Source organism: Haemorhous mexicanus, chromosome 8, assembly GCF_027477595.1.
Source record: "Haemorhous mexicanus isolate bHaeMex1 chromosome 8, bHaeMex1.pri, whole genome shotgun sequence".
In the NCBI taxonomy this organism is placed as follows: Eukaryota; Metazoa; Chordata; class Aves; order Passeriformes; family Fringillidae; genus Haemorhous; species Haemorhous mexicanus.
Genome location: NC_082348.1, coordinates 18291847 through 18310957, shown reverse-complemented (window position 1 = coordinate 18310957; position 19111 = coordinate 18291847). Strand labels below are relative to the sequence as shown.

General features: G+C 37.9%; 1 protein-coding gene across 1 annotated transcript in view; it reads right to left on the bottom strand.

The window, feature by feature from the left end:
* CSRNP3 (cysteine and serine rich nuclear protein 3) overlaps positions 1-19111 on the bottom strand; it is a 99549-nt gene that overhangs the window by 56808 nt on the left and 23630 nt on the right. Inside the window, exon 2 of the mRNA XM_059853000.1 lies at positions 11346-11517. Coding sequence (XP_059708983.1) covers positions 11346-11493 — 148 coding nt within the window. The 5' untranslated portion in view covers positions 11494-11517. The remainder of the gene's footprint in view (positions 1-11345; positions 11518-19111) is intronic.

Sequence of the window (19111 nt, the reverse complement as noted above, 5' to 3'; positions counted from 1 at the left end):
GTTCTTTGCTTAATAGAGCCCAGAAAAAGAAACCCTTTTCAAGTAATCTCCTACGTAGACCAGAAACGTAACTTTGAGTACCAGAGAGAGAAGTGGGGAAGGGGTGGGAAATACTATCCTTCCTCCACATCTCAAATCAGAACAATATGACAAATTGTCACACTTAGAACCACAAAAACCAGACAGGTTTAATGTCTGCATTTGTATCATGGTCAACTCCTAAATCAAACAAATGCTTCAGAAGAAGGGCTACCTACAGTCATGCTTCCTGACTTTTCCTTTATCAGTATAAGCAACATTTAAAAATAACATTCTAATAACAAACAAATAAAGAATAAATACCCATTTTCCAGTATCCCAGTAAAGCTCACATGAAATTATGAATTAGTTAACCAAGAGAAGATGCTATCATCGTTTTCTTGCCATCAAGCATTTTAAGTTACTTTGTGACATTATTAAAATATTTTACTGATTACACACAGTTCTCTGAAGACATTTACTGCTTGAGATGTGTTGGCCAGCTCTTTGTGGCTGAATAAATCATATCCCTTACTTCCAGTCTCTGGAAAAAATAAATCACATCATGATGTGACAATTAAAATAAAAGCTTTGAAAGTACCTCTTCAGATAACTTGGTGTTTCCCTTTCCAAAAAGGGAAGATACTTTTGCAAGCAAGTGACAAAGGATGTAAATATACAAAAATAATTTATTTACAAATACAGATAATAAGTTAGGAACATTTTACCTGCATAAATCTAATTTCACTGGAAGTTGCTGATGTATGCTGATCCAATAGGTTTCAGCATGAATTTTAAGCATTTTTAAACACAAAGGTACAACTAGAAAACTGGGGTTTTTTAAAACATGATCTTCCAAAAGTGCTAATCAAAATCCCTGCAGAGATGTAAAATATAGCATCATGTTTTGTACCATCAAATGGTACAAAATGAAATTGAACTTGTATAACTGTAGAGATATATGCACATGAATAACTGCTACTGCACTACTGACCTTGTGATCTCAAAGAACGCCAGTTTCTCTCAGGAGATTTTTAGACCTCTGAAATCATGTTTTCAGTCTGTAGACATTTCCTTAATCTGTCCTTTAAAAAATTAAATTCATGTCTCATTACTGTTAAAATGATACCAACAGTCTCATTACTGTTAAAATGATACCAACAAAGTCTCAGAATTTCTATCAAAAATGATGTGACGCCACATGCAAACGCACAGAATAAACAGAAAATTCAGTTTGTTTGCAATGAAGCCAGGTTATCATATTAGGGTGAGAAAATTCAGAAGAGCATATTGATATATAAAAAATAAATGATCATACAGCCAGTATGCACTTTGATTTCTGGTACACATGAGGTACTTCTGCTCTGACACAACAGGGAGTATGAAAATCTTCCTTTATTTCCCTGAGCAGGGCAAAATTCAGTAATTGCAAGGACAATTAAACATTAATCCTGCTTACCATGGCAGGTGACAGACTTGCCATCTGTTAAAGTCCTTAAAGTGAGGTTGGGTATGCTTCTAAAATACATTTTTGGATATAGTTTTTGGAAAACCAAAACTAAAACTAACATTTATTCCATACTGCAAAATTGTGGTCATCATACAGAGAGAAGGGGCTGATGGCACAAGGCAGTGACAGCAGCTTTGCCATTAGAGGTGCCTGTTTGTGTCATGGTTTAACACCAGCCAGCAGCCAAGCCTTGGGCAGCCACTCACCCGCTGCCCCACCAGCAGGGCTGTGAAGAGAATCGAAAGGTAAAAGCTGGAAAACTCATGGGCTTAACAGGGAAAGCAAAGGCCACACATGCAAGCAGAGCAAAACAAGGAATTAATTCACTGCTTCCCATGGATAGGCAGGCTCAGCCACCTCCAAGAGAGCGAGACCCCATCAAGGGAATGGTTATTTGGGAAGACAAGTGCCGGCACTCCAGATGTCCTCCCCCTTTCCTCTTTTTTCTCCCTACTTTATATGCTGAGCATGATGTCACGTGGTCTGGAGTGTCCCTTTGGTCAGTTGGGGTCTCCTGTCCCAGCTGTGTCTCCCAGGCCCCCCCCAGCCCCCTCTCCAGTGTGGCTGTACAAGGAGCAGAAAGGGCCCTGGCTCAGTGCAAGCCCTGCTCAGCAATAACAAAACATCTCTGTGTTATCAGCCTGTGCTCAGCACAACCCAAAACACAGCCCCCCACCAGCCCCTGTGCAGAAAGTTAACTCTACCCCAGCCAAAACCAGCACAGTGTCCCTTTCCATTCTGCCCCCAACACTTGTAATCTGGCTTTAAAATAATGTAGGAATCCAAACTCAGTTGGTCTTAGCTTTGGTACAGACTCCAGTTAGAGTGACTCCGGTGATTTTCACATCCTCCTTCAGTTCTCTGGGCAGACAGCTCTTACACACTGTGTTAGCTATGATTTTGAGAATCAGGGCTGCAATGCTTGCCATTGTGATATTCTGCTTAAGGGATGCATAAGATCAAAATGATTTGAGGAAAAAAAAATTTTGATCATGATACAGGGAGTATAGGTGATAATTAAATTCAGCATCATGAAGGCAAACTACATCAACTCCCAAAAGCATTTAGTACTGGCTGTTTCACACAAGTAATTAATATTTCTTGCCAATACTACTTTAAAAGGCCAACTACTGCTGCTGTTTGCATGTATCAGAGTGTACACAGACAGACACAGAGCATCAAACTCCAGCTTTCTGAAGCAGGAAAAAAAAAGTAACAAACAAAAAACATTTTCTCTTCTGAGGTATGCAAACAAATGAGTCTATAGGTAATATAATAACACATGACTCAAGTGCTGGTGCAAAGCATGCTGTGCAGCATGGATGAACCTGAGTGGGCTGTATAAACTTCAAAGCAATAAACAGGCTACAAAAGACGAGTGGGCAGAGAGGAGAAAATGGAAAATATAGGAGACATGGGAGGTGGTTCCATTATCAGCTGCAGGATGCATATGATGCTGCACATGGGAACAGAGAGGAAGGATTGCAAAATATGGATCTGAATAGATGCACCTCAGCCCTTACTAGTTCCACAAAATGCCATGATAGACTCTTATAGCTATGACAGGGTTTTAGTAATTAGCAGCTGATCTGTTAAGTTATGAAAAATAAAATTTCGTCTCAAAAGCCCCTATTGTCAATTTCTCTGTCCTTCCCTTATGGGAAACTAAAGATTCCTTCACACTAAGGAAGTCACAAAGCACACATTATTGTCCTTCACAAAGCAAAATAAACACTTCAAAGTAGAACACTTCATTTATCTAAACACTACCAAAGTCACCCCAATTAGAAAAAAACAAAATTAAATAAAAAAGAAGAACCTATTTTAAGAAGAACCTTTCTTGAAGAACCTATTTTAACAAAATTTTATGAAAATCCAGGCCTGGCTCATCTGCAAGCCAAAATTCTAGACAAATCACAACATTTAATGACTTCCTTGGGCACATGCTCTGACCCAGCACCTTCTCTTCTGTGTTAATCTCATTGTAAGAAATGTATCTTTAAAATGCCAACTCAATTTTTATCTGAAATGTCACATTTTGTCATCTCTCCTAGCTGCTCTTCTGTCTGTCTGCAGAACAGTTTCATTTTTTGAGAAAATTCTCACTTCCTTAAAGGCAATGACAAGATGAATTTACTACAGCCAAAAGCATTTTTGATGCTTCTTCAAAGTCCAAAGTTTGGGCAGCTTTATTCATACCATAGCCTACTGACTTGTAATGTTAGGGAAATAGATAAATTCATTACAAGTCTTTCCACTGCAAGCCATTATAAACCACACAATGGTAGACATACAAATAATCCATTATTTTAATGCAACTGGAACTATTTAAATTGTGTTACCTTTTTCCTAAGAACATACAATTGGGCATGACAGCAAAGGTAAAAATTTCTACTCATTTTGAATAGTAGTGTAACAATGAAATGGTAACTCTGCTCCAAAACTTTTTATGCCCATTTCACACTAATCACTCAAAACTAAGGATCCTATTTAAGTTAAAACAATGTGTAAAAGATGAAAAATAGTAATAGAAGTCAACGGGTATGCTTCATTTAAAAAAATAAAAGAAAAGACACATGATCATTTTTTGGTAAAATGTAGGTCACCTATGGTTGCCATAGTAACCACTGCTGAACTATTGCTCTACAGATGACCACTGCCTATGGCTGCTTTCTTCGCTAGCAGTCATACCTCAATTAAAACCAGAAAGAGTTTGGAATTGGCATTAGTTTAGTTGCAAACAACACTGCTTAAACATTTTCAAAAGCATCTCCTAATATCCTTGTCTAAATAAAATACTCAGATAACCAGCTGACAACACACAAGACCTACTTTTCAGTACTAAAAAATCTCTTCTTTGTCTGTATCTAAAGACTAGAATTTCCAAAATGGAGAGAAACAACTTTACAAGAAGTTGCAAATACAAAAAATATTTATACAGAGCAATTAACTAAACATCAGTAACTCAAGAAGTTAGTTGAAATTCAACAAGCACTAGCATTAAGTTAAGCTTCACAGCAAGTCCTCTGACATTGCATTCAGTACCTTCCCTCCAAGTGGGGGTTAATGGCTTGGCACATTATTATTTTGCACACAAGCACCCAGTGAAAACGAATCATGTAACAAGGCTGGAGCAAGGATAATAACAGCTGAAGCCTCACTTGGGATGAAGTCATTGAGTCTTCAATCACTTTGATGGTGAAACTCCTTTCTCACCACTCTTACTCTGGGGCATACATAGTTGATGATGAATTCATTAAAATACAAAAGACTCCACAATACAAAAAGAGTCTTAATTGGCTTTGATAGTGAACTGGGAAATAACAGGACAACAAGCCAATGTCCTTGATAACTGCTAACTGGTTTTCCCCTTCAGAACAGTCATATCACTATTACGTAAGTTCAGACTAAATGAGCTGCTTCTCTTCTCTCCTTTTTTTTGTTTGGTTTTTCTGTTTGGTTTTTTGTTTGTTTGTTTCGTTTGTTTTTTTCTTTTTGGTTGGTAGGATTTTTTTTTGTTTTGTTTTTTTGAGGGTTTTTTTTGATACAGGTATTATAAAAACTCTGAAATACAAATTTTCAGGGCTGGATGCTGCCCATATACCTTAATGCTATTAGCAGTACAAATACATTGTGGTAGGGTAGCATCAGTAGTCACACATTCAGAACACCAAAAATGCTGCATGTTTAGTGAACAAAATAATGATGATCAATATTGTTGAATATCATCTATGAAGAATCACATCCCCTCATTTGCTTTAAATTCTTGAAAGCTCAAAACAGACAGATGAACAGGTAGCTGAACATGAGACACCACAGCAAGACTGCTGGGAAGCCAAACAGACAAACTGCCACGGAACAGAGACAGCTCGTGAAAGCTTTAGAATCAAACAACTAATATAACTGTTTTTAACTCACTGATTGGCAAATTCCAAAGAAATACCAGCTTGTTTACAGTCTCCTAACTGTATCACTGCAGCAGGAGGGAGAGGATTGATATTCAATTTCTTTATATTCCTGTAAGGATCAGGACCTTAAATACACCCTCACACTCAGTGCACACCAGGGGACTGCCCTGAGCACCAGGACATCTCAGTAAGACTAAAACACACATGGGAGCTGGGGCTGGTGAACAGAGGAAGAAGAAAGGAAGAAGTCAGTACAGTCTCCTGTCACTGACATGTTCTATGAAAAATCCTTTCCTTAGGATTTTTTCCTCCTGAGTTGCTGAGAGGCCTCAGAACAAACTGTAAACAATTCTTATCTGCTGCTGTGGAATGCAACAGGAGGATCTGTGATTGGTCTCATCTGGTTGTTTCTAATTCATAGCTAATCACAGTCCACCTGTCCAGACTGTCTCGGTCAAAGACAAGCCTTTGTTATTCATTCCTTTTCTATTCTTAGCTAAGCCTTCTGATGAAATACTTTCTTCTATTCTTTTAGTATAGTTTTAACATAATATATATCATAAAATAATAAACCAAGCCTTCTGAACATGGAGTCAATTTTCTCGTCTCTTCCCTCATCCTGAGACCCCTGCAAACAATCCATCAGTCTCCAGCAAGCGGAATACTTTCCTTTTTCCCTAATGCTTCAACCAACATTCTTGAAATCTTTGCCCATGGGTCAGTAATTTCCATGGATTCATTTCTCCCTGCAGTTTATAAGACAGCAACTACATGCATTTACTGTATGTGGTTGCTGTCTTATATTGGAGAAAATCAGTCTGTATTTTCTGTATACAGATACAGGCTTTCATCTTAAGGAGGTCCAAGTGCCCAGTAGAGCCAAAAGTCCTAGTACAATACAAATGATGTAAGAAAAATCAGAATATAAGACTCAACCACTGAAGGCTGGTAAGACTGCAAACAGAAATAAAATACAGTTACATCTTTCTTGTAAGCATTAGAATGGTTTCATTATGAAGCACCAAGATAAAATACTAAGTTCATCTGCTTGTTAACTCTGCTTTGCAAGCAGAAAATAGACCAACCAAGCCAAACCCCAGAGAAGGCTGTTCCCAGCTCACTGCTAGAGACTTAAGCTCAGCATGTTCATAGAAATCACAGCTGTATCAACTGATAGAGGAAAAGCCTTTGAGCAAGCACAATCCCCTGGAAAGAACTTCCTTTAGAAGATCCACTACCAACAGGATCTGTGCCATTATGTTGGAGTTGACTCCCCTCAGCTGTCCCTATTGCTAAATTAGTGTTTGGCTAAATTAGAGCAAAGAACAGAGGACCAATGTTCAGTAAGGAGAAAACACTGCACAATGGCACCTGTATTGAGGGTGCTACAACCTGAAATTAGTTACAAAGGTCACTGCAATGGACAATCACAAAACGGTTTGGTTTGGAAGGGGCCTTAAAGACCAACCTCCCACCCCCAGACAGGGATGCCACCCATGAGGATGAGGCTGCTGAGGGCCTCCCCCACCCAGGCTGGTCAATAAGACAACATACTCTGCCAAAAGCACTGAATCTAACTTGGATTTAAATTTCAAAACATCTTTAAAACCATCTTTACACAGACTGGTAGGAAACATGGTAAACTAGTATGAAATGAAGAATATATACTGATCGTGACACTAGTTGAGGAGAGAGGATATAGCAATAATCTTTCTGAGGCTTCATTTGCTTTGTAAGAGCACATAAAGCAATTCAAAGAAAGCTGCTGAAGGCCACTGGGACTCTCACTAGTAATAAAAGTGAGCATTAGGATACAGCAGTCAGGAGAAAGCAAGCATGAAACTTTTTTTCACACAAAAATGAATCTATTCATAGTTATAAACTGGTAACAGAAAAATCCATTTTTCTTTTCTTTGTGATTTGATTCACAAATTATTTCCCTACAGAAGCTAGTGTAATGGTATTGGGCCACCCAGAGCTTTCACTGGTATCCAGATGTTGTCATAATGCTTCCTTGTACCTGAAAAAAGGGACAGCTACTTTTAGTACCCAAGACATCTTCAGGCTTTTTTACCCTAAGAAACAACATTTTAAAATTCTGATCTTATTTGACAAAGACCATGGAGCAAGTCTTCACTAAAATAAAATGCACCTACTTCCCAATCTTATCATTTCTCCAGAGAAGGATTTTAGCTGAGACTAGCTCAAGCTAGAAGTTAGCTGAAAAAAAGCTTCTGAAATAATTTGAAAAACTGTGAGCTTAGGCATGTTCATCCCTCTTTGTTAAAAAAGCCACGGTCATCATGATTTTGCATTTCTAAAATTACATGCATCACTGGTGAGAGAAAAAAGAAACTTCATATTCTTTGAATTTATAAATGAGACTGTAAAGTTATTAAAATTATTTTGCATATTGCAATAGCATCTACAGACAGCAACTGCTCTAAAAAGTCTAAAAACAGTGGCTAAGATATGATCTGGTATAATTTTAATTTTGTAGAACAAATCAAGGAAAATATCTAACCATCATGTTTAATTTTTATCCAATTTCACAGACAATATTCGATCAGCAAATAGAATCCCATACATTGTGTAAGCATCATTCTGAACTAAGAATTGCTGGCAATTCTTAGTTCAGAATCAGAATTGATGGTTCCAGAGCTGCTGACAGTGCACACTCCTGAATACAGACCAGGCCTTACACATATGTTCTGAGTGCAAGGTGCTTTTCTCTAATAAATGCAGCACAGATACAGATGTGCTGCAGAATCAAAATCAACATTTCCCAGTAATTTTCTAATTTGTTTTTGAAATATGTTCCATGTACATCAATGTAGTGAAAGAGGATGAGTCACTTTCAATGACGAAGAATTTGCAAAGTCCTGGAGCATTAAATTCCTTTGATCTTGATAAGCTGGCTCGTTCTCGTTCTGTTCATTAGCCCCCACCTCCTTTTCCCAGTTTTGAGCCAGCCAATCTGCAGCCCTTGCTGCAAACTGACATATTTACCAAGTAAAATCTGTTACCACTGCTTTCCTGCTCTTACTGTAAAACACCCTCTTGCTTGTCAAGCTTCTCATCTTGGGCAACCTCCTTTTCTCTTCCTTCCCATATGACGTAGTCCACAAGCTCTCTTTCCAACCTGATGAACTCTTTATTAGCTCCTCTCTGTATTTCCCCAGCAACCACAAACTGTTCACCTGTGCATTCTGTTAATCTCTTTTTTTCCTACTCCCATCTAATGTAATTTCATCATTAGTTCCCAAGTACCATTTTGCTGATGACTCACAAAAATTGCCTAAGAATCTCAGAAAATAATCCAGTTGTGTTGCTTTGAACCATGTCTTGATAAGCACCTTTCTCTAAGGGTTAACCTGGGAATGTCATTACCTACATGATTTGAAAAATAAGAATGTCTTAAATTGTAAGCATAAATTATCATTAATTTTCCAGATAATTATTTGGCAACTGTAACAGGGCTATTTTCTCATCTGTTCTGTTTGAAAAATTAGTGTATGTGGAGGCTGCCACAAACAGGTATCCATATTTAGACAGCAATTCAATTTCAATACTGATTAGTGAAAAGCATCTTGATAATTCCACTCTACTCCTTTGATAGAAAAATACTTTACAGCTCCAAAAAATCCTTTAGTGCTTGATTCTTTACCAATCAAAAAAAATCACAGTTGTCATAGAAACTGTAAAAACTGAAGTCAGTCATGACATAACAACAGAGCAATGGAAAATGTCTGCAGGCTCAGGTTTTTGTGCTGGAGATATTTCTATGAATTTAACCAGGGAGTCAACAAGCTTCCCAAATCTAACAAAGAATATTATAACAATAGGTATTATTATTGCTTTTAATAATCTGTTCAGAGTCTGGAAAGTAGTAGCATTTATTGCTATTACTCCTGCTCTGCACACTGGCTACATTAACAGCAAACAGACTCTTAAAACACTCAGAGCAAGCTTATGCTGTAAGGCAACTGAATTTCTCTGATCACGCATCTTAAGATAGCCTGGAGGGGCTTTTGGTCAATGTTCCCAGCACTCCTGAGATCCCATTTTTGGTATTTTTAAGCTGACACAAACCACTTTAAAAATCTATGTTGCCATTAGTTTCTGTCTCTTACAAATGTCGTTCAGAAAAAGACTTTTATCTGCAGACCTCTGCCCCACACAAGATAGTTCAGCTCCTTCCAAACATTATCTCAGGCTTTTTCCCTATGACATGAAACTCTGTAAAATATACCTCTACTCCTGACTAAGATAGGTTACAAGAATCTTCCCCTCTCCATAACCAAGAGCTAAATCATATACCAACTTCAATTCCAAGGCTCTTCCTGCCTTTTATTGGAACCACTTGACACTTCATAATTACTAACTCACAAGGCTGCCTTACTGCAAACACTTGCCCTTCAAGCAGAGATCACCCTGCTGAAAAGAAAATAGTCATAATACACAGGAATATTACTGGACTGGCCTCACTGCAGGTGAGCAAACTGATTAGCTGAACTACAAGTAACAAGAAAAGCAGCGATGTGAAAGTACTCAGATCTTAAAATAACCATCTCAGAAGCCTTGAATTAAGGTTTATGGAGAAATTTAAGGGAGTTCTTTTTGTTTCAGCTGGTTTCCTCTGACATATTATCCCTCTGAACCTTTAATTTATTCTTTCAAGATAACTAGGTACACATATTTGAAGAGAGAGCGAACAGGTACATGGATTCCCTATGCTTCCCTAGAATTGCCTTAAAAAAACTGTTTTATCATGATAGCATCTAGGAATTTCCAGACCTGCTAAACAACTTCAGATGCTCACACCACACCCGAATTCCCACCCTGCTTAAGGATTGCATTTAATGCTAGGGTGAGCATACTTGATGTGCAACATGCTTCAGCAGCCTACTGAAGTTTAACTGACTTATACACAGAGAAGCTTTCCAGCTGCACCTAAGATAGAAACAGCAAAATTTTCCTGTCAACTTCCCTAACCATGAGTTTAGGAATTAAAACCAAAGTGAAATCCTGATTCCAGTAAAATAACCAGCAAACAACCCATGAGTGAAATAATAAACTTTTTTTACAAGGAACAAAAGAAAAAAACCCCACAATTCAAATATCCTTAAAAATCCAGCATGACTTATTTGTTTACTGCATTCTACTGCAGGGTTCTTATTAGAAGAGTACCTGGTTCACATAAGTCCATAAACCTCAGTGGGAGAGAGACAAACATATTTCTTCTGTTACCATAGTTGGGACCCTAGTCAAAAATATGCATAAAACCCAGTAGCTTCTCACTCTTCAGTTCTGTGACATTCTGTCACAGACTTTACATTTAAAATATCACTCAAGGCTTCTGTATGTCATTAGCACAATTACTTCACATGTGCATACATATGTACATAAGCACAAGCACGTACATGTCACTTGAAAAAGCACACACACAAAAGCATAACATATATAGCTATGCTTTTCTCACACTATAAATATATGCATATATGCATGTGTACGCATGCATGCAGACTTCTATCTTTTATTCTGAAAAAGGCACATTCATTTCACATTACTGCCAATATTCCCCCTTCTTCCAAATCATCACCCAAAATGGAAGACGTGCTTAGAACATGTCATACTAACTAGATGTGAATGATAGGGCACAAACATGGAATTTCCTCTGAAACTTATTCTGACATAAAAATTTTCAGAGAAACAATTACCAGAGGAAATAGTTATTTTTTTCAAAAATAAGTACTTCCTTACAGTGCCAGCATTTAAACATAATAAAACAGATAAAATACTTCAAAAAAAGGCAGAAAGCTTTCTCTGTATTTCTAACAAGTAAAATGAACCTTTCTAAGCTTGTATAAGACACAGCATCATGCCTTACACACCCCTTTAGTACTTACGTGTAAAATGATTAGAAGCAGATGGATGGACATTACTTCCACTGTCAGCACTTTCACTGCTAGAAACATCATCATCTGATTCCCACACACATGAGCAGGGTGAGGTTCCACCAACTTCTTCAAACTTCCTCTTTAAAATTCCACTCATTGCTGCGATGCTGTCACCATGCACCTGTAACAGGAACAGAGGCAATGAGGCACTGAAACATGCACCTACTGTGCAGGTCTCCCAATTCATTTACCATTAAGGAGTTCACCTATCAGTCAGATACTACTACCTGCAGCTAAATGGCTCCTTAACTAAGAGTTTTAAACAATTTTTCCAAGAAGGAATCAAAAAACCCACAACCTATCATCAGTATATTTATCATCTCACTGACTTTAGGACAGAAGGTAAATGCTACCTGTATTCTACCAATGCAGAAAATTCTACAGCCAATCTCATACATATATATATATATATATATATATATATATATATATATATATATATTCAGTTATGCAGCAAATTTAGGTCAAGCATAATACTCCAATGTAATTCATCAAAAATGGACCTTTATATAACACTTAAAAACTTACTTGGCACCAAGAAACATTACATAATTCTCAGTACTAACAAATGCCCACAATTGCAATTAGATTTGAGAGCTATATGAGACACTTTGCATCTTTCCAGGCCAGGCCCTGATTTCTGGCTCATTTTGTTATTTTCATTTTCTCAGAAGTTTCCTGCCTAGAATTTTTGAAATTCAGATATGAGTACCAGCACACAAGTAGACTATTTCCATTCACACAAGCATCAAAGGACTAGATCCATCCTTAAGAACCTGACTTCCTAATCACATTGCCCAACAAAGCCAGAGTCATGTTGAACATTGCTTATTGTTTCCCTTTCATATATAACAGCTGATCTTTTTATCTCCATTTATGGAATACCAAGCAGAAAAAGATCAAAATATTTTTAAAGCAATTTTTAGATAATTTTAACACATCTGATAGGTTGAAACTCTTTTTCTCTATCTTTAATTAAAAAATTGGTTACTATCACCCTCATTACTGATTAATTCCTACTGCAGACTGCAAATTAATTCTAAGATCTTAAGTTAAAAGTTACAGATAATATCTACTCTCTGACTATGCTAATCAGTGAAATGCTGCTGTAAATAGCTGGGGAAAAAAGGCTGATGTTTGATGCTTTTAAGCTTTTAGTATCAAAAATTCTCATCTGATGCCACTTGCCTTCGGCTTGTTAAGCTGCCAATTCAATTCATTTTATAACATAGTTATTTCTTCCAGTAAGCTTCATCTACCTTTATGGATGTGTCTAATTTAGAGGAAAGATTTCAGTATAGATGGAAATCCTGACATAATGATAAGAACAGATGCTGCATAAGATGATCTTCAGCACCAAACTTGTTTGCATGCAGAGCAAGCTAAAAATTAAATATATTAAAAATATATTAGGGTTTCATTCAGTCAGTCACACAGACTGATTTAAATACATATGGTCACCATGATGTTCTCAGCTTGTTTTACTATTTATGAAAAAAAATGTATTCCTGAAAGGGATTTCTTCGGGCTAAATGTATGACTCAAACAGAAGTTGCTTAGATCTCAACCTTTGCCCTTTTGTCCAAAAATGAATTACTATAAGCTGCAAAGAAAGCACTGTACTTTTATTCTGAGGACATGGAAAGGAGAGTTTAGCATCACTTTGTAATAACCTCTGCAAAAATGCAGGAATGCACTTTTATGAACCAACCTCTAATAAAAACGCATTTACAAAAAAGAAAAAAAGAGAGAAAAGAACTAAACACACTGAAACCCCACAATTATAAAGAATCACCCCTGAAGAACAGGTTTAAAAACAAGTCCTCTGAATTGTCCCCCATATCCTCACTATATCTCTTGCCAACCACCTTTTCCATTGTCTCCTGCAGTGCTTACAGCACTGAAATTGTGAAATCACCATTATTTCCATGGCAACAGCCTGCAATATCAAATCCACAGGATTATAGCTCGACTGTAGAAGAGGGTAAAGAAGCAGCTGGAGTGTGAGAAAGAAAATGCTTACATTCAAACATCTCAGTGAAGAGAGTGAGAAATGAGCTGACAAAGAGTTTATCATACAAGTGAGACCTAAGTCAAATCCATGTGTGCACCCATTGAAATTGTGGCCACAGGAGTCACGAAGCTCCAGGTCCAAAGAACGTAACTGCACTGAAAGGCAAACCTAATATCTGTGATCATCACGAGTGCACAGCCAGTCAGAGAGCAAGAACTCATTTGGTACCCAGAGATGACTTCCAGACAAAAGCCCTTTTGTCAGACACTGTCTCCCACCAGTAAAAGCACACAGCAACTGGAGGACTACATGGTATCTTGCGCATCAGAAAAGTCGCTGGACATAGTGAGAGCATCAACAGCCACAACTGCTCCCAGCAAGTAGGAGAAACAAATATTTTTACACCAAAGGATTTTAAGTTTGCCTGGTTTTAGCATAGCCTACATTTGCAACAAGTGCCACAACCCAGCAGCAGCAAAGCCATTTCATTAAGATAATTTGTATAATCAACCATAACAAATGGATCTTAAGATTCCTGGAAATGACACAGGTTAGCTCTACATCACTAGCTGATCAAGATAAGGTACAGGAGGTACAGAGATACTGCAGAACCTGAGTATCACCACAACACAAAGAAGGCAAAGCTTGCCATTATATATATTTAGTGTGACCACTGCCTGATTTTTGTTCTGAATCTCTTCCAGGAAGATTACTGAGAAGGTTGTTTGACAAAGTAGTTGTGATCAAATATAGGTGTTGCCACTTTCTTGAGATCTGTTGATTCTAACCTCTCTGAAATCAAGTCTCCCCAGGAATATGTTACATAAGGGAAGGAGACACGTCCATTACTCAAGAGCTTGGCTACCACAGAGAGAGATTAAAGAGTGTCTAAAGCTGTTTGTACACACTATGTACCAGCAGGAGATCCCTTTAGAATAACATCTGTATAAACAGATGCTGCTCCATAAGCCAATATACTTCAGAAAAAAAGCACATCTGCACAGTAGTGCAAAGGCATGCTAGCTGATAGCCTTATTTTACACAGGCAATCTGCAGTACCTGATGCACATCTCCAGGAACTAGGACATAACAAGCATGGGACACACAACCCAATGCTGTTTATGAAAGTGTGTGATATATCCCAGTGGAAGACATGGATATATGCCAGAGACCAACAGGAATAAGCAAGAGTCAAACTTCTAATAGCAATGAGGCCACAAAGTAAGTGATATCACTAAAGGCTCCCTAAGCGCATAATTGGGGAACCAGTACAGAGAATTCAAATGAGTTTTTCTTTGTCCTGTACCATAACTACAATTGAATAGGTAAATTCAGATTTTGGGGAATCAACTGAAGCAACTGCAGTCCAAAGAAATCCAAATCCAATCTCATTTGAACAGAAGACTCTAAAGGTAGGTCTAATGGTACAAGGCACCAAAGACTTACACAAGTCAAAGTTTCAATGCATGAATGGAAAGCAAAACTATAAATAAGTCCCATAACTGATAAGAGGAATCATAAGGGTAATGTAACCAAGGAGCAATACAATTTTGCTAACACAAGTCACTGGGGGTATGTGAGACTACCATTACATAGGATGGGAATACTCTCAAATACACAGATGTACTTCAGCAATACCTATATTATGAAAAGAAGTGAGCAGATGTATGTAGGTGTAGAATGCAGTACACAGAAGTACAACAGCACATGACTAAGAAAAACAAATGGATGGTCAATCAGTATTCTTGGACTTCCACTAAGGCACCAATGATGTTCAGCCTTCAGAGTCTGAAAAATAACTGTCAGCTACAGGTGAAGAGATCTGCTATATCATCCATTGAGTTAAAAAGGGCAAAAGTTGGCTTGAAAGGTTCAACTAGAAACAGACATTTCCAGATGATTACCAAACAGCTGTCTAGTAGCTACAGTTGATTTGGAGCAGCATCCTTCCAATTCACACAACTGAGGAATAAGCAGACACTGGAATCTTTCCTGTTCGTAGGTATAGCCTTCACAACAAAAAAACCTTGCACAGCGATGTGATACATCATCCTCTGCCATCCTTCTCACCATACTTGTGTGGCATTAATCCACAGCGAGGCAAAACAAAGTTGAAACAGAGGGAACAGTGCTAAAGCAAGGAAAACAAGCTAACACATTGCTATGAGCTCTAGGTCAAACACCAATTGCCTAACACAGTTAAGGACTCTTCAAGAAAGTGACAACTTGACACAGAAAAAGCATGTGATGGCTATGGGCTGTGAGAAGGATGTATCTGTCCTAAACACCCCCATCCATTTTTTACTCCTTCACTTCCTAGTTCTCCTCCACCCTGACGAAACTACTCCTACAATGAGATCATTTAGCCAGTTCTCTAGCTGCAGGTACGCTGACTGGCGAAGCAAGTCCTCAAAGCTCCATGGTAACAGGCTTTGCCGTCCTACGATGCCAGATACCTGGCAGGCACCCGATATTTAAACATTTCAGAGGCAATATGTTATTACTAGAAGATAAAAATTCCATGTAAATGTGGGAGATATATTTCACACTTTCACAGTACTCTCTGGAACCTAAAAAGTAAAATAATATAAAAAGCCTGGCTGGTTTGACTTTCTCTAGTACCTAAAAAAGCTGGAAATTTTAGAGAATCTTGGTTAACAATCTCATTGCAGATCTTTAGATATCTTCTTTAGATAGCAGATACCCCCAAATCCCAGTGAAAGGCCTAAAAAGAGTGATGTTAGGATTACTGAGCGAGTGGACAGGTGACAGTGCATCCCTGTGCACCCAGGAGAAAATTTTTCTTATGATACTGTGGTAACATATGCTGCCAAACTTGTTCTACAAAACCTAACATAAGCTGCCATATCCTCAGTGTCTCAGTGACACCCATGGACAGTTTACATACTGGGCATGATATTCTATGCTATAAAATATCCCTTTGGCCAGTCTAGGCCATCTGCCCTGGCCATGCCCCCCAAGCTCCTTGGGCAGCTCCTCTCTGCTAGAGGGTAAGACACGGAGAAGTCCTTGACTTGAAGCAAGCACCACCTAGCAACAACCAAATCATCACTGTGTTGTCAATATCATTTTCATACTGAATCTGAAAAACACAGCACTGACCCAGCTACTAAGAAGAATATGAACTGTTCCAGGACAAGTCACAAAGACAAATCCAACAATTTTTTCATCCTAACCAAAATTTTCAAATAAATGTTTTGCAAAATTCAGTGCTATAGTATACAGGTCATACAGTATCATCTGGGACACTGAACAAATATGGAGCAGACCTATGAAAAAATAAACATCAAGCATGTACCATATGCAGTAACCATTCAAAAAATATATGAAATAATAAAACAGTACCCTATTCAAATTATACATCCTCATGATTTAGCAAAAAGCCTCACTATAGATATCAGTTATTGACTAAAGCTATGGAAAAATCAAGAGGAAAAAGAGCTCAAGAACACGTTGGCATTGGAGTGGAGGGGGCTGGGGGACAGGGTATAAGAAATCCAACTACTTATTTCTTTGGTTTATTTGTGAAACCTTATTTTGTACTAATTTCCTCTTGAGACCTGACCACATTTCATGATAAAATCTACCTGAATAAAAATTCTGATCTGAAAATAAACCCAAAAATAAACATCAAAGGTGGGCATTCAATAAATAACTGTCCTATGTGTCACACTGCATTTTCCTTAAGGGTATCAACTGAAAGTACAAAAAGATTTAAAGTCTGCAGCAACAATACAGATTCACTTTTGAACATAAAAAACTCCTATATAAATGACTGCAAACTGAACTGAAGAAGGCAGAAAACAGATGTTACACATAAAACATTACTGCAAACAACTCATCACAAACAACTCCCACCCACTGGCCAGTCAGCATGTGCTATAACATTCTAGGGTGACTTGGCAAATAATCTCACAGTCAAATCACGAATATTGATGCTCACAAGTCAAGATGTTTGGGTTATTTGCTGTGATTAACACTCTTTTTGAATTTAAGTCTTTTTCTTAGCCTGTAAAGCTTCATTTTTTAAAAGACATTTTTCTTACCTGCTAAATGAATGTCAGCAGCAGAGATGGTTGTGAACTAATCAAGGTGGTTGCTTGGCTCCATACAATGCCCTGAATTATTCTGCTCTTTGTGTAACTGACAGTTTTAAATTTGTGAGGGGAGGGGTAGTCAAATCCAAAAGCACCTACAGTGACATCATCACTCACACAAAAGAATATTACTTGCTTGTGAAAATGACTATTCACATAAGGAACTGCATTAATGCAGACAAAAAACCATTTGCATGAATGCTTGCAAACAGTGAACAACAGAGGTACACGAACATGAATCAAACAGCTGTTCAGAATTCAAATTAATGTTTGCAATACATGTTTTGCTGTATTTGGCAGCTCTAATCATAAGCACCAGTTGCCAGAGGTAGGCTCTGGTAGTTTCAGTACTACAATCTGTAAAATTTACAAACACATAGCAAGCTAATTCCATTTAAGAGACTACACTGTATAGGTACAGGGAATTCCATTAGTATAATCTTACTCATATATTTTTGCTTACAGCAGTGATCAACTTACACAAACGTTAAATAGGTAAAGTCTTTCTCTCCTCGTTTCCTTCAGCCTAGCTAAATCCACAACGCCAAGTAAATCCTGCAGGATAAGACTGCACAATTCAACCTAGGGAATATGTTCTGGCATTGCAAGCCAAATCCTGCCAAGTCTGCTCTTTGCAGGGTTTCTATACCATCACTTTACAGTACTCCTGATTTTACACTTGAGTACTAATCCACTAATCTTCTAGACTGCCTACACATTGTTGTACACTCTAACACATGCCACCCAGCTCCACTGGCAATGAATTTAAGATGCAGAAACGATGCTGACATATGCTCACCTTTTGCATCTACAAGCAGTACAGATGCTGATAGATCTGGCTCCTTTAGTTTTCCAGAAGATCTCACATGGGTCCTACATGAACCAAGCATGCAAATATCCCTCTCTTCATCACTCAATACAAGAATCCTGCATACAGCAGCAGTAAAATGGCCTTCTAATTCTAAGCTACATCAATTGATGTCAACAGCTGAATGAAATGCTTGTATAACTCGGCCAACAAAAGAAAATTCTATGTCAGTTTTCTTAAATTTTCTCTCAGCATGGTCCCCAGAGAACAAAGTAAAATGAGTAAGAGGCAGTATTAATTCAACCAGGAAGCTAGGACCTTAGCATTCAGGTCTCCAGCAATGAAGGTGCAACCTGGTAGAAAGAGATCCAGAGGAATTCAGTAAGAGGGCCTTCCTGTCAATATGAGATTTGTCCACAAAAGCTGTTTGAGACAGTTTTTTTTTTGTATTTCATTTATAACAATTTTCTAAGCGTACTACAGCAAGCTTTCCTCCCCAGAAGAAAACAGGAGATTCAGGAGAAAGACTTTGTGAAGCTGGGTCACTCAGGTTCATAATGCCTAACCTCCATATAAGTCATCTAGGACACTATTAGCGTCACTGTCAAAGTCCCTTCCATCGTCTTCAGGTAACACTACTGAAGACTGGTTTTGAGCACTTCTCTTCTAGGTTTTGAGTTTTCATAATGAAATCTCATCAATTAAAATTCCTTCACCTAAAATCTCTGCAGAAGATTTTCTTTTATCCTTTTTAAAGAAAAAAGAAATTACTACC